We start from the raw sequence: 23630 nt of genomic DNA on the forward strand, positions 1-23630 counted from the left end.
TTGAGAATTAAAAACAGTTATTCCACCTCAAGAATTGCATTTGGCGAAAGGCACACGCGTACTCAGGCTTACTGGCTATCGTTCAGGCAAATGATAAGTAAGTGCACTCAGGCTATCCGGAAGTTACTTTAAGGAGCCATTCTCTCTCTCTGGGTCTAACCCCAAGAAGTTCTGGAAAACGGTTAAAGACCTGGAGAATAAACCCTCCTCATCACAGCTGCCCATGTCCCTTAATGTTGATGATGTGGTTGTTACTGACAAGAAGCACATGGCTGAGCTCTTTAATCACTACTTCATTAAGTCAGGATTCCTATTTTACTCAGCCATGCCTCCTTGCCCGTCCAACATTTCCTCATCTCCCACCCTTCTAATGCGACTATCCCCGATGCTACACTCTCTTTTTCCCTTGCCCTGCTACAAAGTTTCTCCCTGCAGGCAGTCACTAAGTCTGAGGTGATAAAGGAGCTACTTAAACTTGACTCCAAAAAAACCATCTGGGTCAGATGGTTTAGACCCTGTCTTCTTTAAGGTTGCTGCCCCTATCATCACCAAACATATCCCCAACCTTTTTAACCTGTCTCTGTCACGACTTTCACCGAAGGTGGTTCCTCTCCCTGTTCGGGCGGTGCTCGGCGGTCGGCGTCGCCGGCCTACTAGCGATCACCGATCCATTTTTCCTTTTCCGTTTGTTTTGTCTTTGTTTCTTTCACACCTGGTTTAATTTCCTTTAATTTCTGTGTGTATAATTACCCCTGTTGTCTGCTTAGGTTTGTGTGGGATTATTTGTATTTTCTTGCTGCTTGTGTAGGCTTTCCTCAGTGTATTACGCATGTGTTTATTATAGTAAGGAGCAGACCTGCCTTTATTAAAATACACTACACTGACATCTCTGCTCTCCTGCGTTTGACTCCTCACCTACATTCAGTGCGTATACGCAACAGTCTCTCCTTTCTGGGGAGGTTCCCATTGCTTGGAAGGCAGTCACGGTTCGTCCTTTATTTAAAGGTGGAGATCAAGCTGATCCTAACTGTTATAGGCCAATTTCTATTTTGCCCTGTTTATCAAAAGTGTTGGAAAAACTTGTCAATAATCAACTGACTGGCTTTCATGATGTCTGTAGTATTCTCTCAGGTATGCATTCTGGTTTCCGCTCAGGTTATGGATGTGTCACTGCAACCTTTAAGGTCCTCAATGATGTCACCATTGTCATTGATTCTAAGCAATATTGTGTTGCTATTTTTATTGACTTGGCCAAAGCTTTTGATAGAGTAGACCATTCCATTCTTGTGGGCCCTCTAAGGAGTATTGGTGTCTCTGAGGGGTCTTTGGGCTGGTTTGCTAACTACCTCTCTCAAAGAGTGCGGTGTATAAAGTCAGAAAATCTGCTGTCTCAGCCACTGCCTGTCACCAAGGGAGTACCCCAAGGCTTGATCCTAGGCCCCACACTCTTCTCAATTTACATCAACAACATAGCTCAGGCAGTAGGAAGTTCTCTCATCCATTTGAGATGATACAGATGATACATTCTTATACTCAGCTGGCCCCCCTCCCCGGATGTTGTGTTAAATGCTCGACAACAAACCTTTCTTAGTGTCCAACAAGCTTTCTCTACCCTTAACCTCGTTCTGAACACCTCCAAAACAAAGGCCATATGGTTTGGTAAGAAGAACGCCCCTCCTCCCACAGGTCCCACAGGTGTTATGGTAAGGGTGCTCTCGAGCGGCTAGACGTTCTTTACCATTCGGCCATCAGATTTGCCACCAATGCTCCTTATAGGACACATCACTGCACTCTATACTCCTCTGTAAACTGGTCATCTATGTATACCAGTCGCAAGACCCACTGGTTGATGCTTATTTATAAAACCCTATTAGGCCTCACTCCCCCTATCTTAGATATTTACTGCAGCCCTCATCCTCCACATACAACACCCGTTCTGCCAGTCACATTCTGTTAAAGGTCCCCAAAGCACACACATCCCTGGGTTGCTACTCTTTTCAGTTCGCTGCAGCTAGCGATTGGAACGAGCTGCAACAAACACTCAAACTGGACAGTTTTATCTCCATCTCTTCATTCAAAGACTCAATCATGGACACTCTTACCGACAGTTGTGGCTACGTTGTGTGATGTATTGTTGTCTCTACCTTCTTGCCCTTTGTGTTGTTGTCTGTGCCCAATAATGTTTGTACCATGTTTTGTGCTGCTGCCATGTTGTGTTGCTACCATGCTGTGTTGTCATGTTGTGTTGCTACCATGCTGTGTTGTCATGTGTTGCTGCCTTGCTATGTTGTTGTCTTAGGTCTCTCTTTATGTAGTGTTGTCTCTCTTTATGTAGTGTGGTGTTGTCTCTCTTGTTGTGATGTGTGTTTTGTCCTATATTTATATTGTATTTATTTTACATGTTTAATCCACGGCCCCCGTCCCCGCAGGAGGCCTTTTGCCTTTTGGTCGGCCTTCATTGTAAATAATAATTTGTTCTTAACTGACTTGCCTAATTAAATAAAGGTGAAATATTTTTTTAAATAAACCTGCCGCTGAAATCATCCCCACAGTATGATGCTGCCACCACCATGCTTCACCGTAGGTATGGTGCCAGGTTTCCTCCAGACGTGACTCTTGGCATTCAGGCGAAAGAGTTCAATCTTGGTTTCATCAGACCAGAGAATCTTGTTTCTCATGGTTTGAGAGTCCTTTAGGTGCATTTTGCAAACTCCAAGCAGAGTTTGCTTTTTACTGAGGTGTGGCTTCAGTCTGGTCACTCTACCATGGTGGAGTGCTGCAGAGATGTTTGTCCTTCTGGAAGGTTCTCCCTTCTCCCAACTCTGGAGCTCTGTCAGAGTGACCATTGGGTTCTTGATCACCTCCCCTGTCCAAGGCCCTTTTCCCCTGATTACTCAGTTTGGCCGGGCGGCCAGCTCTAGGACATGCTCTGCCAACTGTGGGACCTTATATAAACAGGTGTGTGCCTTTCCAAATCATGTCCAATCAATTTAATTTACCACAGTTGGACTCCAATTAAGTTGTAGAAACATCTCAAGGATGGTCAATGGAAACAGGATGCACCTGAGCTCAATTTAGAATCTCATAGCAAATGGTCTGAATACTTATGAAAATAAGGTATTTCTGTTGTTATTTTTTTATACATTTGCAAAAACTTCTAAAAACCTATTTTCGATTTGTCAATCTGGGGTATTGTGTGTAGATTGATGAAGAATTGTTTTTATTTAATACATTTTAGAATAAGACTGTAAAGTAACAAAATGTGGAAAAAGTGAAGGGGTCTGAATACTTTCTGAATGCAGTGTATATTGCACTGTGAAATTGTGAAAATTATGATAATGCCCTTTTAGTGTAAAAGCTGTTTGAAAAGATCCCCCCTTTTGGTGGGATGGAGTTTTGGCCTTCCATGGTGAAATCCCTATGTGGTAAATTAGTGAATACACCAATAAGAGAGAGAGTTCCAAACCTCTGCCAATAACAGCACATTTTCAGTTTTCCCCTCCCCGCTCAGAACACTCCCACACAGTCCTGGCAAAATTCTTGCTTGATAAATTGCCCTTTGCTAAGAAGCTTATATATTTTTGTTGACCTTTTGAATTGAAAACGATCAATTATTGTTCCTTTGTGATATAGAATCCCTGCTCTCTCTCTCTTTATCACTCTCCCCTCCTCTCTCTCTCTTCCTCTCCCTCCTCCCCCTTTCTCTGTCTCTCTCTCTTCCTCTACCTCCTCCCCCTTTCCCCTCGATGACTGTGGTAACCGTGGTTTGATGCTTGTGTAGAGGAGAGAGATGCTCCAGGCGAGCGGTAGAGCTGGCTTGCTTATTCATCCATCCACAGTCTCATCACAGTGATAGGATAGTAGCTACTAAGGAGTGAGATGGAAGACAGAGATACAGTATATTTTCAAATATAGTTTGGGGTTATTTTCATTTGTTACTTTCTGTTAATTAGAGCTACACACAAGCATGCATGTGGACACACACACAAGCACTTACTCAGACACACTGCGATAGATTTGGTCACAATCTCTAAACACAAGCAACCCTCCCTCCCAGCACTGATCACTCTGCCACAGATCTAAAGTAGACCTAATGGAAAGTAATTACCATAACTGACAATATGTCTCATTATGTGGGTTAATGAAAAACACTCATGTAGACCAGCACCCTGTGATTAGATAAGAGAACACTGCTGTCATTAGCAGGAGTTTCACATGGAGCTCTGCTCTAACAGGTAGAGAAGGAGACAGCACAGCAGGACAAATGGCTAGCTCATGTGTTCACTCACTTCTTTTCTCATCTCCCTCTCCCTCTATTCAGCCTCCTGACATCAAAACTAATCACAGGAACAGTGTCACAGAGTGTGTCCCATAAGCCTCTACTGCTTTCAGGTGTGCCTGAGACTCCCAATCAGACAGTAGGAAGACCGGTGGCATTAAGTGCTGAGGAACGAGGGACATGAAGCACGGATGATTGGAGCTGCCTTAGATGAGAGAGACAGAGTAGAGGGAGAGAAAGCAAGATGGAGAGTGAATAGAAGAGAGAGAAGAGATTGAGTGGACCATCCTAATGGAGTGGACCATCCTAATGGACAGATAATGAAATGATGGAGAGGGAGGTGTGTAAACAGAGGGATTCATAGAAGGAGTAATGGTGGCGTGTTTGACTGGTTTCCTTCATGAAATCTATCATGGTTCCCCAGAGACACTAACCTCTATTTAACCAGAATAGCTAAAAGGGCGGCCAGGGACCACTAACCTGTATTTGAAATAAGACATATTGTGGGGGAGGAGAAAGGAAGATGCTAGTAGTGCACTACTCAGACTGACAACAGGGGTGACAACTGTTTCTTTCAAACAGCCCTATTTTTTTTACCTCTTTCTTGTCAGCATGCACCTTTTATATAGCCATTGCTTTTGTCGGGAAGGAGAAAGAGACATTTAACATTGACCCTGTTGTTGCAACCGTTGTCAAGGTAACCTGACAGCTGCATGTTCTAAATTCCTCTTGTTCAAATTCAGACCTTCCACTACTTTCATTTCTTCACATTCAATAGCAATTAGCCTCCCGTCGCAGTGCTAGAGGTGTCACTACAGACCCAGGTTCGATCACGGGAGTATCACAACCAGCAGTGATTGGGAGTCCCATAGATCGGCGCACAATTGGCCCTGTATCGTTTGGGTTACGGGAGGGTTTGGCCAGGGGGCTTTACAAGTTGGCCATCATTGTAAATAAGAATTTAACTGACTTGCCTAGTTAAATAAAGGTTCAAAAAAATAAAATAAATAAAATGAGGATGCGTTCCAAAATGCACTCGGTTAGCATACATAGTGACGCGGTTAGCATACATAGTGACGCTGTTAGCATACATAGTGACGCGGTTAGCATACATAGTGATGCGGTTAGCATACATAGTGACACGGTTAGCATACATAGTGACGCGGCATAGTGACGCATACATAGTGACGCGGTTAGCACATAGTGACGCGGTTAGCATATATAGTGACGCGGTTAGCATACATAGTGACGCGGTTAGCATACATAGTGACGCGGTTAGCATACATAGTGACGCGGTTAGCATACACATAGTGACGCGGTTAGCATATATAGTGACGCGGTTAGCATACATAGTGACGCGGTTAGCATACATAGTGACGCGGTTAGCATACATAGTGACGCGGTTAGCATACATAGTGACGCAGTTAGCATACATAGTGACGCGGTTAGCATATATAGTGATGCGGTTAGCATACATAGTGACGCGGTTAGCATACATAGTGACGCGGTTAGCATACATAGTGACGCAGTTAGCATACATAGTGACGCAGTTAGCATATATAGTGACGCGGTTAGCATACATAGTGACGCGGTTAGCATACATAGTGACGCGGTTAGCATACATAGTGACGCGGTTAGCATACATAGTGACGCAGTTAGCATATATAGTGACACAGTTAGCATACATAGTGACGCGGTTAGCATACATAGTGACGCGGTTAGCATACATAGTGACGCAGTTAGCATACATAGTGACGCGGTTAGCATATATAGTGACGCGGTTAGCATACATAGTGACGCAGTTAGCATACATCCCCATGCCGTGATCACAGTTAACACACATAGGGTCTATATTTTAGAGTTAGAATTAATATAATGGAAGATTACAGAATAAAATAGAAGAGATATTTTGAGTGTCACAAATGGATGGAACCTCTGTCATATAACGTTTAAAACATTTTTTAAACAGAGCCTATGTCATAATCGTTTTGCTATAAGAGGGAGTAAAATCGTCTCTGTCCGATCATGTAAAGAAATAACAAATCTGACCTGGAGGAATCTCTGTAGGATCATTTCAGAAAGTCGTTTTTTTGATCCACGTTGGATGTGATCACAACATCGTGCACTTTCTCTTCTTTGAAACTCCCCAACATTTATTTTGGCTGAAGACAGATAGGCTACATGTGATTTGTATGCATATTCACCAATCATTTGTTCGTTAAAATATAAGGTCCTTTACATATTAACGTGTCAGAAAGTAGCCAGTCACTTTTTTCAACTGATCTGTGGATAGCACCTGCTAAATTCGGGGCATCGATGTTGTTGAGAAAAGTTACAACACTTGTGTAGTTATCGATGTCTGTTATATCTTTCAAAAATGGCACGGTAGAAAGGACTTTCAACACATACTGACCAGCTCACGTTATAGACAGAAGCATGCTACATGGCAGACCAATCCAAACTCATCCCCTGGCATGTCCAGCCCATCCATTATCTCAGACAATCATGGCTAGCGGGAAGGTTCCTGGCTTTTTCCGTGGCTAAACCAACTAGACTCGTAATTTAACAATTGTACTTTTTTTTTCAAGAGCCAGGCTTGACGTTAATTATTTTAACCAATGACCAAGTGAGGGGGAACTGACATACTTCCAGTGGAGAGCAATTGAACCTCTAGCTTGTAATAGACAGAGGTCAACCATTTTCTTTTCTCTCCTATGTAAAGTGATATTCCCTGGGTTAAGATTTAGGATGCAACATTTAGGGATTGGAGATATTGGAGTAGAGGTATAGTGCAGTACTGAGCTCCAAAACTTTTGTATCTCAGCACATTCCCACAGGCAATAATACAATGTTCAAAAATGCGTGTTACATTTAACACACAGGTCTGGGATATTACGGTCAAATTTGTGGAGCTTAAAAGCAACATTCTCAGGTGGGTGTTTATTGTCTGTATCTAAGCTCTAGAGCATATCATACCCTGGGCCTCTGTTGAAACATCTTCCTGAATATCTTGTATCCACTGAAGTCTCTTACTATCAGAGTTGTCTTTATGAGTAGCGGCCGTTCTCCCATAGCACATATTAACAGAGAGTGTTTCTAAAGTGGTCAAAGGAGGTTGTAGGGCAGATTGTTTTAGACTGGAAAAAATAAAGCTTCTCAATTGTAAGTTTTTGAAAAAATGCTTTTGTGGTCAATTAAATCTTCCCTTTAGTTCTTCAAATGACATGATCCCTTTTCATTGTATAAATCCATTACTTTAACAATACCTTTTCTTGCCCATTCTTTAAACCCAAAGTCATTTTTACCTGTTATGAAATTGTTATTGCCCCAAATTGGTGTAAAACTGGATAATACAGGGGATCAGATATTGCTATACTTTGTGCTATATAGTTAGGATGTTTTTAACGAAGTGATTAGTAGTATTATTCTTTAGTTTCTTAAAGGGAGCAGAGTACAAATATCCATCCAAAGTCAAGCCTTTTGTGGACAGCATTTCAGTCTGCGACCAGGGTAAGTTTGCTTTCTTGGAGAACCAAAACATTGCAGCTCTAAACTGTGTAGCCCAGTAATACCACTGTAGGTTTGGAAGTTGCAACCCCCCTCTGTCATAGGGCAAATAAAGAAGAGAAAGTCTAAGCCTTGGTTTTCTGTTGCTCCAGATACAATTTGAGTTGACCACTCAACTCTATCGAATTACTTATCTGCATCAAGTGAGAGTATGGCACTATCAGGGGACCCTTCACACATGCACTATGTTTAGATCTCTCCTCACGTTGTGAAAACCTTGATGGTTTTTCAGGAAGCCATTTTGGTCTTTGTGTATTAGATATGGGAGCACTCTATCCATTCTCTTGCCTAAAGCTTTAGCAATTGTTTTTGAGTCGGAGTTCAGAATAGAAATCGGTCTGTAACTTTCACATTTTGTTGGGGATTTATCAGGCTTCAGAATGAGAGTGATTATAGCACTCCTTAGAGAGAGGTGGAAACAACCTTGCTGAAAGGATTCAGAATACATATCCAAAAGTGGACCTAGAAGTTTGTCCTTAAATATCTATTGGGAGCCTATCTGGACCTGCTGCTTTACCTTCCTTCATATTGGAAATAACATCAGATATTTCAACAGCATTCCTTTTCCAGATCCAATTTTGTGTCTTCTGAAATAGCTGTAAACTCAAGACCATCCAAAAATGATGTCTGATTAGTTAAGTTCTCATGAGACTCAGAGTTGTAAAGTGTGTTGTAGTAGGACGCAAATGTTTAGTTTATTTTTACAGGATCGATTGATCATTTTTCTTGTAAATTATGAATTGTATTAATGTCTCTGTCTGAATTTAACTTCTTAATGCGCCATGCCAGCAATTTACCAGGTTTTTCACCTTGATCATAGAAGGACCGTTTCTGCTTCGTTAAGCTGTTTGCAGCCTTTGAGGTAGAAAGTTCTTCATTCTGAGCTTTAAGAGCAAATAATTCCTTGTTTACTTCTACTGAGTTATCCAATAAAGCTTCCCTCTCCAATTCTCTGATATTGCTGTCTCTCTCATTTTCAGATTGAATTGATTTGATTTGAAACTGGTAAAATGTATAATTTGCCCCCTGATATGTGCTTTGAAAGCCTCCCATCTGGTACTCGCTGACATTTGGCCAGTATTCAATGTAAAATATACATCTATATGCACTCCAACATAGTGTAAGTAGTCTGGGTCCTGTAACGATCTGGGATGCAAACACCATCTAGAGGATCCTTTTACTAGTTTTGTATCCCTATAGAATAATGACACAGGGGAATGGTCACTCAGAACAATACTATCATATCCACTTCCTGCTACATTGGGAAGCAATGAGCAAGAAACTAAAAAGTAGTCTATATGAGAATATGATTTAAATGTCGACGAGTAACATGAATACTCCCTTTTACCCGGGTTCTGAGTCCTCCAAGGTTCACATAGATTTAAGTCCTTAATGAAATCCTGTCATTTCTTTCCACTCTTCAAGTAGGAAGTGTCTAAACCAGAGGAGCGATCTAGATGAGGATCAAGAGTGCAATTAAAATCCTCTGCCATTAGGACTTTACCAGGAAGGGAGGCTATCAACAGAAATACATTCTCAAACAATTTGGAATTGCCATCATTATGACCATAAACGTTAAGCAGATTAATACGTCAAAACGAGTTACCTGTACAGTTATAATATTATCCACTTGAAACAGAACATATTTGTGAATTAATACCATCACACCACAAGAATGAGAGGAGGAACAGGATGCTATTACTTGCCGTTGACATCTCCTGCGTACTTTAAGTAGCTCATCCTTCAACAAGGATCTTGCGTTTCTTGAAGGAACACAATAGATGAATGTCGTTGTTTAAGCCTAGTAATAACCTGTTTCAGCTTGGATAGTTTACAAACTCCACGGACATTCCACAAAGTAAATTTCAGTTTTACATTTGAAGTCATTTAACCAAAGATGTAAAAAATTGAATACGCTATAGCAAAAAGGCATATCTAAAATATGTTTAGTAACCAAAAGGACCGGATGAATATTTTGTAGTGAGGAAAATATGTATAGATCTGTTGGAACAAACAAATCCATAATAGTAAAACACTAAACCACATTCCCTTGTCTCCCTAAACGAGACACCCAACGCTTTCTCTCCCCCCTCCCCCTAATCGTAGAGTGTAGCCTGCTGGATGACTGATCCATTAAAGGGAGCAGCTTAACCTAAGCGACTAAACAAAACAAAGTGTCTCCTGTCTTCTCTCAGCCATTACTCCTCACGAACGAAACAAAAGGCACATCCAGCAAGATGTTATGTGAAATATCACAACAAAAGGCACATCCAGCAAGATGATATGTGAAATATCACAACAAAAGGCATATCCAGCAAGATGATATGTGAAATATCACAACAAAAGGCATATCCAGCAAGATGATATGTGAAATATCACAACAAAAGGCACATCCAGCAAGATGATATGTGAAATGTCACGTAGTATTCATTTGAAAAGTAGCAAAGAATTCCTCCACCGAAAACAGTAACGCTAGTTAGTGAAGCCTGACTAACGTTACCATTACAGTATGGACAGTCCAAAATAGTTGTAGATGATCCACAACATATGGTCTGCTGCTAGTAAAATGGCCCATACAATTACAGTTGAAGTCGGACGTTTACATACACTTAGGTTGGAGTCATTAAAACTCGTTTTTCAACCACTCCACAAATTTCTTGTTAACAAACTATAGTTTTGGCAAGTCGGTTAGGACATCTGCTTTGTGCATGACACAAGTAATTTTTCCAACAATTGTTTACAGACAGATTATTTCACTTATAATTCACTGTATCACAATTCCAGTGGGTCAGAAGTTTACATACACTAAGTTGACTGTGCCTTTAAACAGCTTGGAAAATTCCAGAAAATGATGTCATGGCTTTAGAAAATGCTGATAGGCTAATTGACATAATTTAAGTCAATTGGAGGTGCACCTGTGGATGTATTTCAAGGCCTAACTTAAAACTCACTGGCTCTTTGCTTGACATCATAGAAAAATCAAAAGAAATCAGCCAAGACCTCAGACAAAGAAATTGTAGACCTCCACAAGTCCTTGGGAGCAATTTCCAAATGCCTGAAGGTACGTTCATCTGTCAATACAGTAGTACGCAAGTATAAACACCATGGGACCACGCAGCCATCATACTGCTCAGGAAGGAGACGCATTCTGTCTCCTAGAGATGAACGTACTTTGGTGCGAAAAGTGGAACTCAATACCAGAATAACAGCAAAGGACCTTGTGAAGATGCTGGAGGAAACCGGTACAAAAGTATCTATGTCCACAGTAAAACGAGTCCTTTATCGACATAACCTGAAAGGCCGTTCAGCAAGGAAGAAGCCACTGCTCCAAAACCGCCATAAAAAAGCCAGACTGAGAGACAAAGATCGTACTTTTTGTCCTCTGGTCTGATTAAACAAAAATAGAACTGTTTGGCCATAATGACCATCGTTATGTTTGGAGGAAATAGGGGGAGGCTTACAAGTCGAAGAACACCATCCCAACCGTGAAGCACGGGGGTGGCAGCATCATATTGTGTGGGTGCTTTGCTGCAGGAGGGACTCGTGCATTTCACAAAATAGATGGCATCATGAGGATGGAAAAGTATGTGGATATATTATAGAGACATCTCAAGACATCAGTCAGCAAGTTAAAGCTTGGTCACAAATGGGTCATCCAAATGGTCAATGACCCCAAGCATACTTCCAAATTTGTGGCAAAATCACTTAAGGACACAAAGTCAAGGCATTGGAGTGGCCATCACAAAGCCCTGACATCAATCCTATAGAACATTTGTTGGCAGAAATGAAAAAGTGTGTGCGAGCAAGGAGGCCTACAATCCTGACTCAGTTACACAAGCTCTGTCAGGAGGAATGGGCCCAAATTCACCCAATTTATTTTGGGATGCTTGTGGAAAGTTACCCAAAACGTTTGACCCAAGTTAAACAATTTAAAGGCAATGCTACCAAATACTAATTGAGTGTATGTAAACTTCTGACCCACTGGGAATGAGATGAAAGAAATAAAAGATGAAATAAATCATTCTCTCTACTAATATTCTGACATTTCAGATTCTTAAAATAAAGTGGTGAACCTAACTGACCTAAGACAGTTTTTTTTACTAGGATTAAATGTCAGGAATTGTTAAAAACTGAGTTTAAATGTAGTTGGCTAAGGTGTATGTAAACTTCCGACTTCAACTGTATAGCGTTAACGTAGTATACCATGGTAACATATAAACTCCAGAAAGTATCAAAGATCAGAAATTGACAGGCTACGTGAGAAAAAAATATGCCATTGAATATGTGCTACGTAACCCAAAGGCCCTTGCACAGGATGCTGATGTCAGGCTTGCACGTGAGTGTCAATCATTTTAGTCCAAGGATATGATCGAAACTTAAGTCTTCATATAAAGACTTAAGTTTGCTTAAGATGCTTCTCGGTGGTGCAGGATGAATGAATATGGTCCCGATGTGTCAGTTTACATGGTGCTAAACATCTTCGCCGGCATTTCACAGTGTTTTATGTAATCCAATGGAAGAGATTCATCAACATAACAAAAATATACTTAAACATGACGTCTACCGTTCAACTATCTTGCCTGTCATATAGAAGAAACTGAGCTAACCTCTCTGGGGTAGGCGGGACGCTTGCGTCCCACATGGCCAGTAGCCAGGGAAAATGCAGAGCGTCAAATTCAAATACAATTCTATAAAAATCAAACTTTCATTAAATTACACATGCAAGATAGCACATTAAAGCTACACTCGTTGTGAATCCAGCCAACATGTCAGATTTCAAAAAGGCTTTTCGGCAAAAGCATAAGATGCTATTATCTGATGATAGCACAATAGTAAACAATGAGAGTAGCATATTTCAACTCTGCAGGCGCGACACAAAACACAGAAATAAAATACAAATCATGCCTTACCTTTGACGAGCTTCTTTTGTTGGCATTCCTATATGTCCCAAAAACATCACACATGGTCCTTTTGTTCGATTAATTCCGTCGATATATATCCAAAATGTCCATTTATTTAGCGAGTTTGATCCAGAAAAACACTGCTTCCAATTTACGCAACGTTGCTACAAAATATCTCAAAAGTTACCTGTAAACTTTGCCAAAACAAACTACTTTTGTAATACAACTTTAGGTATTTCTAAACATATATAATCAATCAAATTGAAGACGGGATGATCTGTGTTCAATACAGGAGTAAAACAAACTGAAGCTACTTTTCTGGTTACGCGCCTTTATCAAAAGGTACACATGAAGTGACTCTCGTTCTGAGCTATGTTATTCTTCATTAAACAAAGGAAAAAAACCTGATTCAAATCAAACTCTATTTGTGACATGCGCCGAATTCAACAAGTGTAGACCTTACCGTGAAATGCTTACTTACAAGCCCTTAACCAACAGTGCAGTTCAAGAAGACATAAGAAAATATTTACCAAATAAACTAAAGTTAAAAAATAAAATAAAAAATAATAAAAAGTAACACAATAACATAACAGTAACGAGGCTATATACAGGTGGTACCGGTATCGAGTCTGACGGGGAAACAGGTTAGTTGAGGTAATTTGTACATGGGGTCAAAGGACTTAGCATAGATAATAAACAGCAAGTAGCTGCAGTGTACAAAACAGGGGGGGTCAGTCAATGTAATAGTCCAGTGGCCATTTGATTAATTGTTCAGCAGTCTTATGGCTTGGGGATAGAAGCTGTTAAGGAGACTTTTGGTCTTAGACTTGATGCTCCGGTACCGCTTGCCATGCGGTAGCAGAGAAAAGTCTATGACTTGGGTGACTGGAGTCTCTGACAATTTTATGGGCTTTCCTCTTCACATAATCCGAGACGGTTTAGTTCTCCCTAGTCCAGAGTCGTGGTAAAATTCACAGCGGCAACATAAGTAGGAAGAAGATTCACGTATGACAGGGATGAACACCTCGACTTGAGAGGGAGATGCAAACTCGTGTGACCATCCAAGTCAGCCGTAGTTTAGCTGGGAAGGCTATTCCATAGGCAATGTTGAGGGACCTGAGCTGGCGTATGACACCCGTCGTAGCCTTTTCTTTTTCCGTGCAAGTTTTATTTAACCTGTATTTAACTAGGCAAGTCAGTTAAGAACAATTTCTTATTTACAATGACAGCCTACCCCCGCCAAACCTTCCCCTAACCTGGACGACGCTGTGCAAATTGTGCACCCCCTATGGGACTCCTGATCACGGCCGGTTGTGATACAGCCCGGGATCGAACCAGGGTCTATAGTGACGCCTCTAGCACTGAGATGTAGTGCCTTAGACTGCTGCGCCATTCAGATAGGTCAGGGAAGAACATGATCTCTTGGTCCCTGTGCACCACCTTTCCCATAGCCCTGGCTTTCCGCATCACTCTGACTTTGTCTCAAGGAGAGGGGTGGTTTCTCGGGCTTGTATGAGCCAGAAGCCAATGGGCTCTTTCAATGCGCAGTTGTCCGGCCCCAATGCCTCGGGAAGCCAACTCTCGAGAAATCCAACTGCGTCACCATTTTCCACTTTTTCATGTAGATTAACCAGTCTCAAATTAGACTACCTGTGTAGATTGTCGAGCGAGCTTAGTTTTGAAGTAAGGTCTGCCATCTGTTTTTCCAAACTTTTCGCTCGTTGTTTTGACAGTGACGACAATATCTTCCACCATGCTAATGCGTTGCTCTGCTTCGTCCAAGTGTGTGAAGTGGGCTTGAAGGTCACGTTTAACCTCACTAATCCCTGTTAGGACACCTTTGAGTTTGGTGGAAAAGTCCTCCCTCATGGCAGAGATTGCTTCCAAAACCCCTTGGTTCTGCTTCTGGTTTAGGTCGTCTACATCGTTGGTAGCCATGTCGGACTCGTGGTGTGAGGAGCTTGCAGGGCTAACTGTGTTAGTAGAGCTAGCTGAATTAGCAGGGCTAACTGGCCTAGCGTCGACTACATTGTCGTTGAAAGATGTTCTTCTTGTTTTAGGAGGACTATGTTTAAGTCGATTCATCAAGGATGTAGAAACGCCTGAAATTGTCCAATAAAATTGCTGTTCGTGTTACGAGGATGTAAAAGAAGAGATGAAAAGAAGTTTAGCCGAAATTGTCAGGAGAGCACTAAAAACGAATCCGCTCAGTTCAACGCCATAACCACGCCCATTTTCATTAGTATTTACAGATGGAATACACGTTTGTTAATAAGGCACATGATAGTTCACATGTTCCGGAAGGCATTTCTGCCAACAGCAAAAAACATTTTATAAAAAAAATCTATGTTTACATTCAAATGCCTCTCCTATGAAGCAGTGATGTGCAACATACGCCTAGTTTCCTGAAACGAGTCACGTATCTCTCTCTCTCTCTTTATTTTTCTCTCTCTCTCTGCCCCTCTCTCTCTCCCTCTCTCCCTCCCTCTCTCCAGGCATGGCTGACAGAGATCCATGAGTATGCTCAGCAGGACGTGGTGCTAATGCTGCTGGGGAACAAGGTCAGCCCCCCCACTGAAAGGACGGACGAATGGCTGGATGGATGAATGGATAATAAGTACATTACTATGCATTGAGAGAGAGAAAGAACGAGGTAGATATTGATGGACGGATGATGAGTGCATTACTATCAATGGAGAGAGCGCGAAAGGAGGTAGATATGTGTCTCTGCAGAAAATAAAGGAGAGGATGCTGTTAGTGTGAGTAGATGATGAAACAGAGAATAGATGAAAGGAGAGAATGTTTTCAGGAGATGTTTGTGATCTCTTACAGGCTGATGCAACACACGAGAGAGTGGTGAAGAGAGAGGAAGGAGAGAAACTGGCCAAGGTGCGCTGTTAGGAAAGAAAATACACAACTCAATCACACAGTATTGACCCTTTTGATGTCTAGGTTTCGATCTATTTTAGTCTGCATAGACGGGTGACAGTCCGGGTGTGTCTTGATCTCTCTACTTATTTATTCATAGGTGCACCTTCTGTTGTTATTGTTCGGAGTCTTTTTTTTCTCTCTTCTTTTTTTTAACCCAATTTCATGGTATTCAATTGGTAGTTACAGTCTTGTCTCAATGCTGCAACTCCCGTACGGACTCGGGAGAGGCGAAGGTCAAGAGCCATGCGTCCTCCAAAACACAACCCAACCGCACTGCTTCTTGACATAATGTCCACTTAACCCGGATGCCAGCCGCACCAATGTGTCGGAGGAAACACTGTACACCCGACGACTGTGTCAGTGTGCACTGTGCCCGGCCCACCACAGAGTCGCTCGTGTGAGATGGGACATGGACTTCCCTGCCGGCCAAACCCTCCTATAACCCGGACAATGCTGGGCCAATTGTGCACCACCCCATTGGTCTCCCGGTCACGGTCGGCTGCGACAGAGCCTGGACTCTAACCCAGAATCTCTAGTGGCACAGCTAGCACTGCTTAGACCTCTGCGCCACTCGGGAGGCCTTGTTTGGAGTCTTTGAAGTGAGTTCGCAAAATGTATTTTTCACATTGGTACGCTCTAAGGGAGACGGATGTCAGATGCCCTTGTTATTGTCAGACTGTGTAATAATAACTTTTTAAAAATCCCTACAAAACTCTCGCACACACACACAGTAAAACTCCTCTGTCACGCACGCACACAGGCACACATCAGGGTTTCTGTTAGGAAAATGTGGCGCCGGACAAGGTGACCGGGAAGATTTTAATTTACCGTCCATTTAAGAAATTTACTGGACCCATGTGCATTGAGTGCATACCACATTAGCGGGTCCATCCACGGTGTTCAGAATGACAAAAATCACATTTAGATTATGATAATGCATCTCACCAGAACATGTAACTCATGTAATGAGGCAGCCAATAAACTGTCATTTTCAAACATTTACCAAAATGAAATTTGCAGGAAAACAGTGTTCTGAACAGCACACCTGGGAAAACACCATTCTAAACAGCGGACCTGGGAGAACACCATTCTAAACAGCAGACCTAGGAGAACACCATTCTAAACAGCACACCTGGGAAAACACCATTCTAAACAGCGGACCTGGGAGAACACCATTCTAAACAGCACACCTGGGAAAACACCATTCTAAACAGCGGACCTGGGAGAACACCATTCTAAACAGCACACCTGGGAAAACACCATTCTAAACAGCAGACCTAGGAGAACACCATTCTAAACAGCGGACCTGGGAGAACACCATTCTAAACAGCAGACCTAGGAGAACACCATTCTAAACAGCGGACCTGGGAAAACACCATTCTAAACAGCGGACCTGGGAAAACACCATTCTAAACAGCGGACCTAGGAGAACACCATTCTAAACAGCAGACCTGGGAGAACACCATTCTAAACAGCACACCTGAGATGGGACATGGACTTCCCTGCCGGCCAAACCCTCCTATAACCCGGACAACGCTGGGCCAATTGTGCACCACCCCATTGGTCTCCCGGTCACGGTCGGCTGCGACAGAGCCTGGACTCTAACCCAGAATCTCTAGTGGCACAGCTAGCACTGCTTAGACCTCTGCGCCACTCGGGAGGCCTTGTTTGGAGTCTTTGAAGTGAGTTCGCAAAATGTATTTTTCACATTGGTACGCTCTAAGGGAGACGGATGTCAGATGCCCTTGTTATTGTCAGACTGTGTAATAATAACTTTTTAAAAATCCCTACAAAACTCTCGCACACACACACAGTAAAACTCCTCTGTCACGCACGCACACAGGCACACATCAGGGTTTCTGTTAGGAAAATGTGGCGCCGGACAAGGTGACCGGGAAGATTTTAATTTACCGTCCATTTAAGAAATTTACTGGACCCATGTGCATTGAGTGCATACCACATTAGCGGGTCCATCCACGGTGTTCAGAATGACAAAAATCACATTTAGATTATGATAATGCATCTCACCAGAACATGTAACTCATGTAATGAGGCAGCCAATAAACTGTCATTTTCAAACATTTACCAAAATGAAATTTGCAGGAAAACAGTGTTCTGAACAGCACACCTGGGAAAACACCATTCTAAACAGCGGACCTGGGAGAACACCATTCTAAACAGCAGACCTAGGAGAACACCATTCTAAACAGCACACCTGGGAAAACACCATTCTAAACAGCGGACCTGGGAGAACACCATTCTAAACAGCACACCTGGGAAAACACCATTCTAAACAGCGGACCTGGGAGAACACCATTCTAAACAGCACACCTGGGAAAACACCATTCTAAACAGCAGACCTAGGAGAACACCATTCTAAACAGCGGACCTGGGAGAACACCATTCTAAACAGCAGACCTAGGAGAACACCATTCTAAACAGCGGACCTGGGAAAACACCATTCTAAACAGCGGACCTGGGAAAACACCATTCTAAACAGCGGACCTAGGAGAACACCATTCTAAACAGCAGACCTGGGAGAACACCATTCTAAACAGCACACCTGGGAAAACACCATTCTAAACAGCGGACCTAGGAGAACACCATTCTAAACAGCACACCTGGGAAAACACCATTCTAAACAGCAGACCTAGGAGAACACCATTCTAAACAGCGGACCTGGGAAAACACCATTCTAAACAGCGGACCTGGGAAAACACCATTCTAAACAGCAGACCTAGGAGAACACCATTCTAAACAGCACACCTGGGAAAACACCATTCTAAACAGCAGACCTAGGAGAACACCATTCTAAACAGCGGACCTGGGAAAACACCATTCTAAACAGCGGACCTGGGAAAACACCATTCTAAACAGCGGACCTAGGAGAACACCATTCTAAACAGCAGACCTGGGAGAACACCATTCTAAACAGCACACCTGGGAAAACACCATTCTAAACAGCGGACCTAGGAAAACACCATTCTAAACAGCGGACCTGGGAAAACACCATTCTAAACAGCGGACCTAGGAGAACACCATTCTAAACAGCAGACCTGGGAAAACACCATTCTAAACAGCGGACCTAGGAGAACACCATTCTAAACAGCAGACCTGGGAAAACACCATTCTAAACAGCGGACCTAGGAGAACACCATTCTAAACAGCGGACCTGGGAAAACACCATTCTAAACAGCGGACCTAGGAGAACACCATTCTAAACAGCGGACCTGGGAAAACACCATTCTAAACAGCGGACCTGGGAAAACACCATTCTAAACAGCGGACCTAGGAGAACACCATTCTAAACAGCAGACCTGGGAGAACACCATTCTAAACAGCACACCTGGGAAAACACCATTCTAAACAGCGGACCTAGGAGAACACCATTCTAAACAGCACACCTGGGAAAACACCATTCTAAACAGCGGACCTAGGAGAACACCATTCTAAACAGCGGACCTGGGAAAACACCATTCTAAACAGCGGACCTGGGAAAACACCATTCTAAACAGTGGACCTAGGAGAACACCATTCTAAACAGCAGACCTGGGAGAACACCATTCTAAACAGCACACCTGGGAAAACACCATTCTAAACAGCAGACCTAGGTAAACACCATTCTAAACAGCGGACCTGGGAAAACACCATTCTAAACAGCGGACCCATTCTAAACAGGGAGAACACCATTCTAAACAGCAGACCTGGGAAAACACCATTCTAAACAGCGGACCTAGGAGAACACCATTCTAAACAGCGGACCTGGGAAAACACCATTCTAAACAGCGGACCTAGGAGAACACCATTCTAAACAGCGGACCTGGGAAAACACCATTCTAAACAGCGGACCTAGGAGAACACCATTCTAAACAGCGGACCTGGGAGAACACCATTCTAAACAGCGGACCTAGGAGAACACCATTCTAAACAGCGGACCTAGGAGAACACCATTCTAAACAGCGGACCTGGGAAAACACCATTCTAAACAGCGGACCTGGGAGAACACCATTCTAAACAGCGGACCTAGGAAAACACCATATGAAAACAACTTAAAGAGGAGAGAAATGGCATAGCGGTGGGTCCAATAGGAAAGTAAATGTATATACATTTGCCGACATTATATAATTGCTCCTGTTTATACAGAAATAAATTAAATCATTCAAAATACTTCACCAGAAAGCATGACAGAGAAATCAAGGACCATTAACTTCTTTAAAAAAAATTGCTGTGGATTGTTTGAAATCACAAGCTTGTAGGCCTATGCCTATTTGGGAAGCCCGCAAAGATTTTGGCGAGTCTCTCAAGAATGTCTCAGCTGTCTCCCGCCAATTCTTGCACATTTTTATTTTTTAAATATGTTTTATTTAACCTTTATTTAACCAGGTAGGCTAGGTGAGAACACGTTCTCATTTACAACTGCGACCTGGCCAAGATAAAGCAAAGCAGTTTGACACATACAACAACACAGAGTTACACATGGAATAAACAAACATACAGTCAGTAGAAAAAGTCTATATACAGTGAGGGCAAATGAGGGAGTTAAGGCAACAAATAGGCCATGGTGGAGAAATAATTACAATATAGCAATTAAACACTGGAATGGTAGACGTGCAGAAGATGTATGTGCAAGTAGAGATACTGGGGTGCAAAGGAGCAAGATAAATAAATAAATACAGTATGGGGATGAGGTAGATAGATGGGCTGTTTACAGATGGGCTATGTACGGGTGCAGTGATCTGTGAGCTGCTCTGTGAGGGAGATATGAGTCTCCAGCTTCAGTGATTTTTGCAGTTCGTTCCAGTCATTGGCAGCAGAGAACTGCAAGGAAAGGCTACCAAATGAGGAATTGGCTTTGGGGGTGACCAGTGAAATATACCTGCTAGAGCGCGTGCTACGAGTGGGTGCTGCTATGGTGACCAGTGAGCTGAGATAAGGCGGTGCTTTACCTAACAGAGACTTGTAGATGACCTGTAGCCAGTGGGTTTTGCAACGAGTATGAAGCGAGGGCCAACCAACGAGAGCGTACAGGTCATAGTGGTGGGTAGTGTATGGGACTTTGGAGACAAAACGGATGGCACTGTGATAGACTGCATCCAATTTGATTAGAGTGCTGGAGGATATTTTATAGATGACATCGCCGAAGTCGAGGATTGGTAGGATGGTCAGTTTTACGAGGGTATGTTTGGCAGCATGAGTGAAGGATGCTATGTTGCGATATAGGAAGCAGATTCTAGATTTAATTTTGGATTGGAGATGCTTAATGTGAATCTGGAAGGAGAGTTTACAGTCTAAACAGACACCTAGGTATTTGTAGTTGTCCACGTATTCTAAGTCAGAGCCGTCCAGAGAAGTGATGCTGGACATTCATTGTTTCCTTGCGTGAGTTGTTTTCCCATTGATTTTAGATTTTGATCAATTCCCCATTACATATGTCACCAGTAGTAAATGTACCATTAATCCCTGTAATTTAGTTACATACATTTTTATTAATGCATTTATTAATTACAGTAATTTATCTTTCTCATTCTTGGAGTGGAAACGTATAGATATTTACACTACCAGTCAAAAGTTTGGACACACCTAATCATTCCAGGCTTTTTCTTAATTTTTACTATTTTCTACATTGTAGAATAGTGAAGACATCAAAACTAATAAATAACACATATAGAATCATGAAGTAACCAAAAAAGTGGTAAACAAATCAAAATATATTTTAAATTTGAGATTCTTCAAAGTAGCCACCCTTTGCCTTGATGACAGCTTTGCACATTCTTGGCATTCTCTCAACCAGCTTCATGAGGTAGTCACCTGGAATGCATTTCAATTAGCAGACGTGCCTTGTTAAAAGTTAATTGTGGAATTTATTTCCTTCTTAATGCATTTGAGTCAATCAGTTGTGTTGTGACAAGGTAGGCGTGTGTATACAGAATATAGCCCTATTTAGTAAAATACCAAGTCCATATTAATGCAAGAACAGCTCAAATAAGCAAAGAGAAATTACAGTCCATCATTACTTTAAGACATGAAGGTCTGTCAATGCGTAAAATTTCATGAACTTTGAAAACTTCTTCAAGGACTGTCGCAAATACCATCAAGCGCTATGATGAAAGTGGCTCTCATGAGGACCGCCACAGGAATGAAATACTCAGAGTTACCTCTGCTGCAGAGGACAAGTTCATTAGAGTTAACAGCATCTCAGATTGCAGCCCAAATAAATGCTTCACAGAGTTCAAGTAACGGACACATCTCAACATCAACTGTTCAGAGGAGACTGGGTGAATCAGGCCTCGAATTGCTGCAAAGCAACCACTAATAAAGGACACCAATAATTAGAAGAGACTTCCTTGGGCCAAGAAACACAAGCAATGGACATTAGATCGGTGGAAATCTGTCCTTTGGATTTTTGGTTCCAACCGCTGTGTCTTTGTGAGATACAGAGTAGGTGAACGGAGGATCTCCGCACGTGTTGTTCCCACCGTGAAGCATGGAGAAGGAGGTGTGATGGTGCTTTGCTGGTGACACTGTCAGTGATTTATTTAGAATTCAAGGTACACTTAACCAGCATGGCTACCACAGCATTCTGCAGCGATACGCCATCCCATCTGGTTTGCACTTAGTGGGACTTTCAAATGTTTTTCAACAGGACAATGACCCAACACACCTCCAGACTGTGTAAGGGCTATTTGACCAAGAAGGAGAGTGATGGAGTGCTGCATCAGATGACCTGGCCTCCCCAATCACCCAACCTCAACCCAATTGAGATCGTTTTTGATGAGTTGGACCGCAGAGTGAAGGAAAAACAGCCAACAACTGTTTGAAAGCCAACAACTGGTGAAGCTGGTTGAGAGAATGCCAAGAGTGTGCAAAGCTGTCATCAAGGCAAAGGGAGGCTACTTTGAAGAATCTAACACTTTTTTTGTTACTACATGATTGCATTTGTGTTATTTCATAGTTTTGATGTCTTCACTATTATTCTACAATGTAGAAAATAGTCCAAATAAAGAAAAACCCTTGAATCAGCAGGTGTGTCCAAACTTTTGACTGGTACTATATGTTCGTAAATATTAAAAAGTACCATAGTGATTGAGTGTCTATACCATAATATTTGCTTTGCCTCCAAGTAAACCTCCAATTGTTCTGCACTGTTCCACCCGCTAAACCCATCCCCACCATCCCAAATTGGGTTGTCATTTTAGTGACCGGCAGACCACCCCGTTCTCCCGGATCCCAGGGCCCGAGAGACCGGGACTCATACTTCGAAAAGAGCACACAGTGCCACCCATAGAACAGAAGCCGATCAACTGCCATAATCATTTCCAATGCCCTCATCTCGTTTTGTATCATATATATTTCTAAAAAATACATTTACATATTTAAAAAATGTGCGTATCTTAATTTCCACAATTCACAAATAATATGTGTAATAATGTAGGCAGTTAATATGAAGTATTGTTACCTATACCCAGGATTGCCATTACAAAGAGTACATTTTTGGCAAGCAGTTACTATTTTAGCAAACAATTATTGTGATTCATCCTATAGTGTCCCTAACATCATTACCCCATAGCATCAGATGTGGGACACACACACACACACACACACACACACACACACACACACACACATACAAGGTTCTCATTAGCAGCTTTGAGAAATTCCTTGTATATTATCCTCACCCATCAGGGGGCTTTGGCTTTGTAGGACCAACCCTGGCAGGCAGGCTCAGAGTGGAAACATTGTTTGCAGAGTTCACAACCTGCTGCACTTGTAATGAAAATTATGCAAATTAACCTATAGAACGATATTTCCATGCAATGGGATTTTTTTGGGGGGGGGGGTCAGCAACAGTTTTATTTATCGGCTTTTACAAAATATTGTATACACACAAAACACACACAAACACACCAGGTACTTAATACCCTAAAACTTGGTGGACTCTCACTCTACCCTGT

The 23630-nt window shown here is 42.2% G+C and overlaps 1 protein-coding gene across 2 annotated transcripts in view; it reads left to right on the plus strand.

Moving 5' to 3' along the window:
• LOC112223524 (ras-related protein Rab-26) overlaps positions 1–23630 on the plus strand; it is a 138300-nt gene that overhangs the window by 112921 nt on the left and 1749 nt on the right. For both annotated transcript variants that reach the window (XM_024386591.2, XM_024386590.2), the window contains 2 exons: positions 15243–15308; positions 15580–15636. In XM_024386591.2, coding sequence (XP_024242359.1) covers positions 15243–15308; positions 15580–15636 — 123 coding nt within the window. The remainder of the gene's footprint in view (positions 1–15242; positions 15309–15579; positions 15637–23630) is intronic.

Source organism: Oncorhynchus tshawytscha, linkage group LG24, assembly GCF_018296145.1.
Source record: "Oncorhynchus tshawytscha isolate Ot180627B linkage group LG24, Otsh_v2.0, whole genome shotgun sequence".
Taxonomy (NCBI): domain Eukaryota; kingdom Metazoa; phylum Chordata; class Actinopteri; order Salmoniformes; family Salmonidae; genus Oncorhynchus; species Oncorhynchus tshawytscha.